Source organism: Coregonus lavaretus, assembly GCF_964263955.1.
Source record: "Coregonus lavaretus genome assembly, contig: HAP1_SCAFFOLD_685, whole genome shotgun sequence".
NCBI lineage: Eukaryota > Metazoa > Chordata > Actinopteri > Salmoniformes > Salmonidae > Coregonus > Coregonus lavaretus.
Window position 1 is genome coordinate 168,342 of NW_028162819.1, and position 13,423 is coordinate 181,764.

Consider the following 13,423-nt stretch of genomic DNA (forward strand, 5'->3'; position numbering starts at 1 on the left):
ACCTGTTTGAACTTGTTATCAGTATAAAAGACACCTGTCCACAACCTCAAACAGTCACACTCCAAATTCCACTATGGCCAAGACCAAAGAGCTGTCAAAGGACACCAGAAACAAAATTGTAGACCTGCACCAGGCTGGGAAGACTGAATCTGCAATAGGTAAGCAGCTTGGTTTGAAGAAATCAACTGTGGGAGCAATTATTAGGAAATGGAAGACATACAAGACCACTGATAATCTCCCTCGATCTGGGGCTCCACGCAAGATCTCACCCCGTGGGGTCAAAATGATCACAAGAACGGTGAGCAAATATCCCAGAACCACACGGGGGGACATAGTGAATGACCTGCAGAGAGCTGGGACCAAAGTAACAAAGCCTACCATCAGTAACACACTACGCCGCCAGCGACTCAAATCCTGCAGTGCCAGACGTGTCCCCCTGCTTAAGCCAGTACATGTCCAGGCCCGTCTGAAGTTTGCTAGAGTGCATTTGGATGATCCAGAAGAGGATTGGGAGAATGTCATATGGTCAGATGAAACCAAAATAGAACTTTTTGGTAAAAACTCAACTCGTCGTGTTTGGAGGACAAAGAATGCTGAGTTGCATCCAAAGAACACCATACCTACTGTGAAGCATGGGGGTGGAAACATCATGCTTTGGGGCTGTTTTTCTGCAAAGAGACCAGGACGACTGATCCGTGTAAAGGAAAGAATGAATGGGGCCATGTATCGTGAGATTTTGAGTGAAAACCTCCTTCCATCAGCAAGGGCATTGAAGATGAAACGTGGCTGGGTCTTTGAGCATGACAATGATCCCAAACACACCGCCCGGGCAACGAAGGAGTGGCTTCGTAAGAAGCATTTCAAGGTCCTGGAGTGGCCTAGCCAGTCTCCAGATCTCAACCCCATAGAAAATCTTTGGAGGGAGTTGAAAGTCCGTGTTGCCCAGCGACAGCCCCAAAACATCACTGCTCTAGAGGAGATCTGCATGGAGGAATGGGCCAAAATACCAGCAACAGTGTGTGAAAACCTTCTGAAGTCTTACAGAAAACGTTTGACCTGTGTCATTGCCATCAAAGGGTATATAACAAAGTATTGAGAAACTTTTGTTATTGACCAAATACTTATTTTCCACCATAATTTGCAAATAAATTCATTAAAAATCCTACAATGTGATTTTCTGGAATTTTTTTTCTCATTTTGTCTGTCATAGTTGACGTGTACCTATGATGAAAATTACAGGCCTCTCTCATCTTTTTAAGTGGGAGAACTTGCACAATTGGTGGCTGACTAAATACTTTTTCCCCCCACTGTATATTGACTACGTCCGTCCTAGCTCGCTCATTGTCTTAATCTAAATTACGGATTGCCTCTTATCCGCTCGTCGTCCCCTTATGCCATAGTTTGTACATCTCAATTGTCAGTAGAAACCACATTTGTTTAAGCAAGTCAGCCATATCAGCTATGTTGTTTTAAAAGGCAGTAAATGAGGCTGAATGAACTGTTTCGCTGCCAGTCAAGGCTCCGCTGATAGCCAGGTGTAGCAGTGGTAAGGTGTTGGGACTGCTGTTGAGACTCTGCCGTTGGGACAGCTTTATGTAGGGCCTAACAGTTTGTGGGCACCGTTTGTCACCGTTATAGTGCTATTAATGTATTTTTTTGTGTTGTGTTGTGTTGTGGCTTTGCTGACATGCATCCCAAATTGCTAAAATCACCACTGAATACAAGACAATACAACACTATACAATACAAAACTATAAAACACAACAGAATGCAATACAATACAACACAACAGAACACAATACATTACAAAACAACACAATACAACATAATACTACACAATAAAATACAACACAACACGATGCAATACAACACAATAGAAAATAATACAACAGAATACAACACAACACAACAGAATACAACACAACATAATACAACAGAATACTACACAACAGAACACAACACAACACAATACAACAGAATACTACACAATAGAACACAACACAATACAACAGAATACTACACAATAGAACACAACACAATACAACAGAATACTACACAATAGAACACAACACAATACAACAGAATACAACACAATACAACACAACACAACACAACACAACACAACACAATACAACACAACACAACACAAGACAATACAACACAATACAATACAACACAGTGCAATACAATGTAAGGGTTAATGTAAGGGTTAAGGTAAGGGTTAAGCTAAGGGTTAATGTAAGGGTTAAGGTAAGGGTTAATGTAAGGGTTAAGGTAAAGGTTAATGTAAGGGTTAAGGTAAGGGTTAAGGTAAGGGTTAAGGTAAGGGTTAAGGTAAGGGTTAAGGTAAGGGTTAATGTAAGGGTTAAGGTAAGGGTTAATGTAAGGGTTAAGGTAAGGGTTAAGGTAAGGGTTAATGTAAGGGTTAAGGTAAGGGTTAATGTAAGGGTTAAGGTAAGGGTTAAGGTAAGGGTTAAGGTAAGGGTTAAGGTAAGGGTTAATGTAAGGGTTAAGGTAAGGGTTAAGGTAAGGGTTAAGGTAAGGGTTAAGGTAAGGGTTAAGGTAAGGGTTAAGGTAAGGGTTAAGGTAAGGGTTAAGGTAAGGGTTAAGGTAAGGGTTAAGGTAAGGGTTAAGGTAAGGGTTAATGTAAGGGTTAAGGTAAGGGTTAAGGTAAGGGTTAAGGTAAGGGTTAATGTTTGGGATACAGTGCATTCGGAAAGTATTCAGACCCCTTGACTTTTTCAACATTTTGTTACGTTACAGCCTTATTCTAAAATTGATTACATTGTTTTTTTCCCCTCATCAATCTACACACAATACCCCATAATGACAAAGCAAAAACAGGTTTTTAGAAAATGCTGCAAATGTATTAAAAAATAAAAATGGAAATATCACATTTATATAAGTATTCAGACCCTTTGCTCAGTACTTTATTGAAACACCTTTGGCAGCGATTACAGCCTCGAGTCTTCTTGGGGATGACGCTACAAGCTTGGGACACCTGTATTTGGGGAGTTTCTCCCATTCTTCTCTGCAGATCCTCTCAAGCTCTGTCAGGTTGGATGGGGAGTGTCGCTGCACAGCTATTTTCAGGTCTCTCCAGAAATGTTCGATCGGGTTCAAGTCCGGACTCTGGGCTGGGCCAACTCAAGGACATTCAGAGACTTGTCCGGAAGCCACTCCTGCGTTGTCTTGGCTGTGTGCTTAGGGTCGTTGTCCTGTTGGAAGGTGAACCTTTGCCCCAGTCTGAGGTCCTGAATGCTCACAGCAACACAGGTCAGGTGTGGAAACCAAAGCAGCAGAGTGCTACTATCTGGAAATGAACTGAGCTAATGAAGCCGTCTGTTTGGATAGGATAGGATAGGATAGGATAGGATAGGATAGGATAGGATAGGATAGGATAGGATAGGATAGGATAGGATAGGATGAACTTTAATCTCCCAAGGGGAAAATTGTCTTAGACACGGTACTGCTGTATACAAAATAGACACCGTACATTACACACTCAACATAAGACATACATTGCACGTTACCCTTACCATCATACTGTGACACCCTGATCTGTTTCACCTGTCTTTCTGCTTGTCTCCACCCCCCACCAGGTGGCGCCCATCTTCCCCATTATCCCCAGGGTATTTATACCTGTGTTCTCTGTTTGTCTGTTGCCAGTTTGTCTTGTTTCGTCAAGCCTACAAGCATTTTTTTCCCCATACTCCTGTTTTGCTCTAGCCCCTGTTTTCCAGTTTGTCCCGGTTTTGACCATCCTGCCTGTCCTGACCCTGAGACTGCCTGTCCTTTCTGTACCTTTCAGACTCTGGATTACTGACCTCTGCCTGTCGTTTGCCTGCCCCCTGTTTTTGTAAATAAACTTTTGCTATTTCGAACTGTCTGCATCTGGGTCTTATCCTGAGTCGTGAAACATACACTTCTCATTCAGCCACATACTTAGCATATGCCCTTACTCTGTCAGCGGGTACTAACGCCGGTCAGCTTTACCTATTGATGTTCAGGCTTTAGATGGACATGGGAATGAAGGAACACATCCAGCTAATTAAGTCTTCTGTTTGTGTCTGGAACACATCCAGCTAATTAAGTATTCTGTTCTGTGTCTAGAACACATCCAGCTAATTAAGTATTCTGTTTGTGTCTAGAACACATCCAGCTAATTAAGTATTCTGTTTGTGTCTGGAACACATCCAGCTAATTAAGTATTCTGTTTGTGTCTGGAACACATCCAGCTAATTAAGTATTCTGTTTGTGTCTAGAACACATCCAGCTAATTAAGTATTCTGTTTGTGTCTAGAACACATCCAGCTAATTAAGTATTCTGTTTGTGTCTGGAACACATCCAGCTAATTAAGTATTCTGTTTTGTGTCTAGAACACATCCAGCTAATTAAGTCTTCTGTTTGTGTCTGGAACACATCCAGCTAATTAAGTATTCTGTTTGTGTCTGGAACACATCCAGCTAATTAAGTCTTCTGTTTTGTGTCTAGAACACATCCAGCTAATTAAGTATTCTGTTTTGTGTCTAGAACACATCCAGCTAATTAAGTATTCTGTTTTGTGTCTAGAACACATCCAGCTAATTAAGTATTCTGTTTTGTGTCTAGAACACATCCAGCTAATTAAGTCTTCTGTTTATGTCTGGAACACATCCAGCTAATTAAGTATTCTGTTTGTGTCTGGAACACATCCAGCTAATTAAGTCTTCTGTTTGTGTCTAGAACACATCCAGCTAATTAAGTCTCTGTTTTGTGTCTGGAACACATCCAGCCAATTAAGTCTTCTGTTTGTGTCTAGAACACATCCAGCTAATTAAGTCTTCTGTTTTGTCTGGAACACATCCAGCTAATTAAGTCTTCTGTTTGTGTCTAGAACACATCCAGCTAATTAAGTCTTCTGTTTGTGTCTGGAACACATCCAGCTAATTAAGTCTTCTGTTTGTGTCTAGAACACATCCAGCTAATTAAGTCTTCTGTTTTGTCTGGAACACATCCAGCTAATTAAGTATTCTGTTTGTGTCTGGAACACATCCAGCTAATTAAGTATTCTGTTTGTGTCTGGAACACATCCAGCTAATTAAGTATTCTGTTTGTGTCTAGAACACATCCAGCTAATTAAGTATTCTGTTTGTGTCTAGAACACATCCAGCTAATTAAGTATTCTGTTTGTGTCTGGAACACATCCAGCTAATTAAGTATTCTGTTTTGTGTCTAGAACACATCCAGCTAATTAAGTCTTCTGTTTGTGTCTGGAACACATCCAGCTAATTAAGTATTCTGTTTGTGTCTGGAACACATCCAGCTAATTAAGTCTTCTGTTTTGTGTCTAGAACACATCCAGCTAATTAAGTATTCTGTTTTGTGTCTAGAACACATCCAGCTAATTAAGTATTCTGTTTTGTGTCTAGAACACATCCAGCTAATTAAGTATTCTGTTTTGTGTCTAGAACACATCCAGCTAATTAAGTCTTCTGTTTATGTCTGGAACACATCCAGCTAATTAAGTATTCTGTTTGTGTCTGGAACACATCCAGCTAATTAAGTCTTCTGTTTGTGTCTAGAACACATCCAGCTAATTAAGTCTCTGTTTTGTGTCTGGAACACATCCAGCCAATTAAGTCTTCTGTTTGTGTCTAGAACACATCCAGCTAATTAAGTCTTCTGTTTTGTCTGGAACACATCCAGCTAATTAAGTCTTCTGTTTGTGTCTAGAACACATCCAGCTAATTAAGTCTTCTGTTTGTGTCTGGAACACATCCAGCTAATTAAGTCTTCTGTTTGTGTCTAGAACACATCCAGCTAATTAAGTATTCTGTTTTGTCTGGAACACATCCAGCTAATTAAGTCTTCTGTTTGTGTCTAGAACACATCCAGCTAATTAAGTCTTCTGTTTTGTGTCTGGAACACATCCAGCTAATTAAGTCTTCTGTTTGTGTCTAGAACACATCCAGCTAATTAAGTCTTCTGTTTGTGTCTAGAACACATCCAGCTAATTAAGTCTTCTGTTTGTGTCTGGAACACATCCAGTTAACTAAGTATTCTGTTTTGTGTCTAGAACACATCCAGCTAATTAAGTCTTCTGTTTGTGTCTGGAAAACATCCAGCTAATTAAGTCTTCTGTTTTGTGTCTAGAACACATCCAGCTAATTAAGTCTCTGTTTTGTGTCTAGAACACATCCAGCTAATTAAGTCTTCTGTTTGTGTCTAGAACACATCCAGCTAATTAAGTATTCTGTTTATGTCTGGAACACATCCAGCTAATTAAGTCTTCTGTTTGTGTCTAGAACACATCCAGCTAATTAAGTCTTCTGTTTGTGTCTAGAACACATCCAGCTAATTAAGTCTTCTGTTTATGTCTGGAACACATCCAGCTAATTAAGTCTTCTGTTTGTGTCTAGAACACATCCAGCTAATTAAGTCTTCTGTTTATGTCTGGAACACATCCAGCTAATTAAGTCTTCTGTTTGTGTCTGGAACACATCCAGCTAATTAAGTATTCTGTTTGTGTCTAGAACACATCCAGCTAATTAAGTCTTCTGTTTGTGTCTAGAACACATCCAGCTAATTAAGTCTTCTGTTTTGTGTCTAGAACACATCCAGCTAATTAAGTATTCTGTTTGTGTCTGGAACACATCCAGCTAATTAAGTCTTCTGTTTTGTGTCTGGAACACATCCAGCTAATTAAGTATTCTGTTTTGTGTCTAGAACACATCCAGCTAATTAAGTCTTCTGTTTATGTCTGGAACACATCCAGCTAATTAAGTATTCTGTTTGTGTCTGGAACACATCCAGCTAATTAAGTCGTCTATTTGCTGTTTGTGTCTAGAACACATCCAGCTAATTAAGTCTTCTGTTTGTGTCTGGAACACATCCAGCTAATTAAGTCTTCTGTTTGTGTCTGGAACACATCCAGCTAATTAAGTCTCTGTTTTGTGTCTAGAACACATCCAGCTAATTAAGTATTCTGTTTTGTGTCTAGAACACATCCAGCTAATTAAGTCTTCTGTTTATGTCTGGAACACATCCAGCTAATTAAGTATTCTGTTTGTGTCTGGAACACATCCAGCTAATTAAGTATTCTGTTTGTGTCTGGAACACATCCAGCTAATTAAGTCTTCTGTTTGTGTCTGGAACACATCCAGCTAATTAAGTCTTCTGTTTGTGTCTGGAACACATCCAGCTAATTAAGTCTCTGTTTTGTGTCTAGAACACATCCAGCTAATTAAGTATTCTGTTTTTTGTCTAGAACACATCCAGCTAATTAAGTCTTCTGTTTATGTCTGGAACACATCCAGCTAATTAAGTATTCTGTTTGTGTCTGGAACACATCCAGCTAATTAAGTATTCTGTTTGTGTCTGGAACACATCCAGCTAATTAAGTATTCTGTTTGTGTCTGGAACACATCCAGCTAATTAAGTCTTCTGTTTGTGTCTGGAACACATCCAGCTAATTAAGTATTCTGTTTGTGTCTAGAACACATCCAGCTAATTAAGTCTTCTGTTTGTGTCTGGAAAACATCCAGCTAATTAAGTATTCTGTTTGTGTCTAGAACACATCCAGCTAATTAAGTCTTCTGTTTGTGTCTGGAACACATCCAGCTAATTAAGTCTTCTGTTTGTGTCTGGAACACATCCAGCTAATTAAGTCTTCTGTTTGTGTCTAGAACACATCCAGCTAATTAAGTCTTCTGTTTGTGTCTGGAACACATCCAGCTAATTATGATTACATACCAAATGGCACCCTATTCCCTGTAAAGTGCACTACTTGGACCCTACTTGCCCTGGTCAAAAGTAGTGCACTACATAGGGGATAGGTTCCATTCTGGACTCCGACTGTGTTTTAATGTCTCCACTGTTTGATGCAGACTTTACAGCAGACTGTATCCTGTAACAGTGTTTTCACCCATAGATCTAATATAATCACCTGTTATTGGTCGTGTACTCATACATCTAATCACATGGTGTGTATAGACAGTGTAGACAGTATATGATAGAAAAGGTGTGTTCAGCAGTAGTTATATAGGATGAGCCTGGACTAGAAAACAGTATATACATATAAAGTGGGTAAAACAGTATGTAAACATTATTAAAGTGACCAGTGTTCTATTATTTCTATGTACATGGGGCAGCAGTCTCTAAGGTGCAGGGTAGAGTACCGGCCGGTAGCCGGCTAGTAACAGTGACTAAGGTTCAGGTCAGGGTACTGGGCGGAGGCCGGCTAGTGGTGACTATTTAACAGTCTGATGGCCTGGAGGTAGAAGCTGTTTCTCAGTCTCTCGGTCCCAGCTTTAATGCACTGTCCTGTCTCCTCCTTCTAGATGGTAGCAGGGTGAACAGGCCGTGGCTCGGGTGGCTGAGGTCCTTGATGATCTACTTGGCCTTCCTGTGACACCGGGTGCTGTAGATGTGCTGGAGAGCAGGCAGTGTGCCCCTGGTGATGCGTTGGGCTGACTGCACCACCCTCTGGAGAGCCCTGAAGTTTCGGACGGTGTAGTTGCCGTCCCAGGCGGGGATACTGCCCGACAGCATGCTCTCACTGGTGCAGTACTTTATCTGGTCACTGGTTTGACATGTCCCCCTGCCCTCCAGTAACTGAGATATGGGCCTGTATTCCCAAAGGAAGGACTGGTTTGACATGTCCCCCTGCCCTCCAGTAACTGAGATATGGGCCTGTATTCCCAAAGGAAGGACTGGTTTGACATGTCCCCCTGCCCTCCAGTAACTGAGATATGGGCCTCTATTCCCAAAGGAAGGACTGGTTTGACATGTCCCCCTGCCCTCCAGTAACTGAGATATGGGCCTGTATTCCCAAAGGAAGGACTGGTTTGACATGTCCCCCCTGCCCTCCAGTAACTGCGATATGGGCCTGTATTCCCAAAGGAAGGACTGGTTTGACATGTCCCCCTGCCCTCCAGTAACTGAGATATGGGCCTGTATTCCCAAAGGAAGGACTGGTTTGACATGTCCCCCCTATCTTCCAGTAACTGAGATATGGGCCTGTATTCCCAAAGGAAGGACTGGTTTGACATGTCCCCCCTATCTTCCAGTAACTGAGATATGGGCCTGTATTCACAAAAGAAGGACTGGTTTGACATGTCCCCCCTATCTTCCAGTAACTGAGATATGGGCCTGTATTCCCAAAGGAAGGACTGGTTTGACATGTCCCCCCTATCTTCCAGTAACTGAGATATGGGCCTGTATTCCCAAAGGAAGGACTGGTTTGACATGTCCCCCTGCCCTCCAGTAACTGAGATATGGGCCTGTATTCCCAAAGGAAGGACTGGTTTGACATGTCCCCCCTATCTTCCAGTAACTGAGATATGGGCCTGTATTCCCAAAGGAAGGACTGGTTTGACATGTCCCCCCTATCTTCCAGTAACTGAGATATGGACCTGTATTCACAAAGGAAGGACTGGTTTGACATGTCCCCCTGCCCTCCAGTAACTGAGATATGGGCCTGTATTCCCAAAGGAAGGACTGGTTTGACATGTCCCCCCTATCTTCCAGTAACTGAGATATGGGCCTGTATTCCCAAAGGAAGGACTGGTTTGACATGTCCCCCCTATCTTCCAGTAACTGAGATATGGGCCTGTATTCCCAAAGGAAGGACTGGTTTGACATGTCCCCCCTATCTTCCAGTAACTGAGATATGGGCCTGTATTCCCAAAGGAAGGACTGGTTTGACATGTCCCCCCTATCTTCCAGTAACTGAGATATGGGCCTGTATTCCCAAAGGAAGGACTGGTTTGACATGTCCCCCCTATCTTCCAGTAACTGCGATATGGGCCTGTATTCCCAAAGGAAGGACTACTGAACTAAGAGTTTTGATCCTTGATCAGTGCTTTTACTCTGAGACGCTTCGTGAACACTGGCCCTGGGGCCTAACTAAAGATAATATGGGAAGACCACAGCTGCAGATTTTATATAACTACTGGGTTACGTGGCACGGTCGCAGTACCACCTTATCTGGAAAAATGCTGCTTATGGAAAATATCGAATTGACAATCTACCAATGGCCTCAATGCCAACTCCTCCTCCCCACCCTCTCAACGTGAGATAAAAGGACCCACTGCAGCCCACATATCCTCCTACCTAGCTATCCCAGCACACAGGAGCAGACCTGCAGACCAGACCCCAGGACCCTAGAGCCATTCTCCTGCCTACTTCAGTGACTCTTCACCAGAACAGAAACCTCTTCACCATGCCTGTTGCCCTCCGCTTCCTCTGCCTACTCAGCCTGGCTGTTGGTGCTCTACACTGCACTCCCGTGCCTGACCAGGAGGGGGAGCTCTCAGAGCCCCAGCACACCGCCTGTCCCCCGGGCTGGTCCAGTTTCAACAACCGCTGCTTCAAGTACTTCGCCACTCAGCTGGACTGGGCCGATGCAGAGTCCTACTGCGTGAACCAGGGAGCCAACCTGGTCTCTGTGAACAGCAAAGGGGAATTCGACTTCGTGAAAAACCTGATCCATGGCTTCGACCCTGCTGAGAGCTTTACCTGGATCGGGCTGAGTGACCTCCACAAGGAAGGGAGATGGATGTGGTCGGACGGCTCCAAGTTGGTCGACACGTTCTGGTCTCCAAAGGAGCCCACTAATGGAGATGGAATGGAGAACTGTGTTCACACTAATAACTTAAAGGAGAAGCTGTGGAACGACGTATTCTGCTCCAGAAAGTATGCTTTTGTCTGCGCCACACGTCCCGGCCTCTGAACCTCTGAGTCTTTAGTTCAAAGATGCCTTGGTTTACATAAATAAAGAAAAACCTTTCATTGAAATCTCCTTGTTGGTCCTTTATCTGATTCAACTTGTGTTTTATTCTCCAGCCCTGGTTAGAATGACAAGTAGTCAGGGGTGGAAAAAGTACCCAATTGTCATACTTGAGTAAAAGTATAGAGACCTTAATAGAAAGTTACTCAAGTAAAAGTGAAAGTCACCCTGTAAAATACTACTTGAGTAAAAGTCTAAAAGTATTTGGTTTTAAATATACTTAAGTATCAAAAGTACACGTAATTGCTAAAATATAATGAAGTATCAAAAGTAGAAGTAAAAATATAAATATTTTCAAATTCCTTACATTAAGCAAATGTGATGAGGTGGTTTTGAAGGAGTCAGGCGCAAGACGGTAAATAACAGGATTTATTTCTGAACCACAGAGTTACGCAGTAATATGTAAAAACACTCCAGTGCACAAAACAGGCACACTGGAAAATACAAGACACACGGGGAATATTCCCAGCGATACAAAATACACGGAGCTCCACCGAGCTTCTCTCTCCTCCACAATAAACAATCACACACAAAGACCAGGGGGCAGAGGGAACACTTATACAGGTACTGATGAGGGGATATGAACCAGGTGTGTGTAATAAACAAGACAAAACAAATGGAATGATGAGATGAGGAGCGGCAGTGGCTAGAAGGCCGGTGACGACGAACGCCGAAGCCTGCCTCGAACCAGGAGAGGAGGCAGCCTGTTTTTTTTTTCATTAATAGAGCCAGGGACACACTCCAACACTCAGACATTATTTACAAAAGATGCATTTGTGTTTAGTGAGTCCGCCAGATCAGAGGCAGTAGGGATGACCAGGGATGGTCTCGTGATAAGTGCATGAATTTCACAATTTCCTGTCCTGCTAAGCATTCAAAATGTAACGAGTACTTTGGGTTGTCAGGGAAAATGTATGGAGTAAAAAGTACATTATTTCCTTTAGGAATATAGTGAAGTTAAAAGTAAAAGTTGTCAAAAATAGGGTTCAACAACCGCTGCTTCAAGTACTTCGCCTCTCAGCTGGACTGGGCCGATGCAGAGTCCTACTGCGTGACCCAGGGAGCCAACCTGGCCTCTGTGAACAGCAAAGGGGAATTCGGCTTCGTGAAAAACCTGATCCATGGCTTCGACCCTGCTGAGAGCAATACCTGGATCGGGCTGAGTGACCTCCACAAGGAAGGGAGATGGATGTGGTCGGACGGCTCCAAGGTGGTCTACACGTTCTGGTCTCCAAATGAGCCCAATAATCTAAGTGGAAGTGAGAACTGTGTTCACACTAATAACTTAAAGGAGAAGCTGTGGAACGACACGCTCTGGTCTCCAAATGAGCCCAATAATGGAGAAGGAATGGAGAACTGTGTTCACACTAACTACATGAAGGACAAGCTGTGGAACGACATATCCTGCTCCAACAAGTATGCTTTTGTCTGCGCCACGCGTCCCGGCCTCTGAACCTCTGAGTCTTTAGTTCAAAGATGCCTTGGTTTACATAAATAAAGAAAAACCTTTCATTGAAATCTCCTTGTTGGTCCTTTATCTGATTCAACTTGTGTTTTATTCTCCAGCCCTGGTTAGAATGACAAGTAGTCAGTGGTGGAAAAAGTACCCAATTGTCATACTTGAGTAAAAGTATAGAGACCTTAATAGAAAGTTACTCAAGTAAAAGTGAAAGTCACCCTGTAAAATACTACTTGAGTAAAAGTCTAAAAGTATTTGGTTTTAAATATACTTAAGTATCAAAAGTACACGTAATTGCTAAAATATAATTAAGTATCAAAAGTAGAAGTAAAAATATAAATATTTTCAAATTCCTTACATTAAGCAAATGTGATGAGGTGGTTTTGAAGGAGTCAGGCGCAAGAGGGTAAATAACAGGATTTATTTCTGAACTCCAGTAACTGCGATATGGGCCTGTATTCACAAAGGAAGGACTGGTTTGACATGTCCCCCTATCTTCCAGTAACTGAGATATGGGCCTGTATTCACAAAGGAAGGACTGGTTTGACATGTCCCCCTGCCCTCCAGTAACTGGGATATGGACCTGTATTCCCAAAGGAAGGACTGGTTTGACATGTCCCCCTGCCCTGCAGTAACTGAGATATGGGCCTGTATTCCCAAAGGAAGGACTGGTTTGACATGTCCCCCTGCCCTCCAGTAACTGAGATATGGGCCTGTATTCACAAAGGAAGGACTGGTTTGACATGTCCCCCCTATCTTCCAGTAACTGAGATATGGGCCTGTATTCCCAAAGGAAGGACTGGTTTGACATGTCCCCCCTGCCCTCCAGTAACTGAGATATGGACCTGTATTCCCAAAGGAAGGACTGGTTTGACATGTCCCCCCTATCTTCCAGTAACTGAGATATGGGCCTGTATTCCCAAAGGAAGGACTGGTTTGACATGTCCCCCTGCCCTCCAGTAACTGAGATATGGGCCTGTATTCCCAAAGGAAGGACTGGTTTGACATGTCCCCCTGCCCTCCAGTAACTGAGATATGGGCCTGTATTCCCAAAGGAAGGACTGGTTTGACATGTCCCCCCTATCTTCCAGTAACTGAGATATGGGCCTGTATTCCCAAAGGAAGGACTGGTTTGACATGTCCCCCCTATCTTCCAGTAACTGAGATATGGGCCTGTATTCACAAAGGAAGG

The 13,423-nt window shown here is 42.7% G+C and overlaps 1 protein-coding gene across 1 annotated transcript; it reads left to right on the forward strand.

The window, feature by feature from the left end:
- The first annotated feature begins 10,076 nt into the window (after positions 1 to 10,076).
- On the forward strand, positions 10,077 to 10,774 carry LOC311118813 (galactose-specific lectin nattectin-like). Its single transcript, XM_084193596.1, has one exon. It carries the CDS (start codon positions 10,206 to 10,208, stop codon positions 10,713 to 10,715), a length of 510 nt encoding a protein of 169 aa, XP_084049722.1. The 5' UTR covers positions 10,077 to 10,205; the 3' UTR covers positions 10,716 to 10,774.
- The last annotated feature ends 2,649 nt before the right edge of the window (positions 10,775 to 13,423 follow it).

Bases quoted from the DNA above. Each gene is read 5' to 3' on its own strand.
- LOC311118813 (XM_084193596.1), top strand. From the start codon at position 10,206: ATGCCTGTTGCCCTCCGCTTCCTCTGCCTACTCAGCCTGGCTGTTGGT.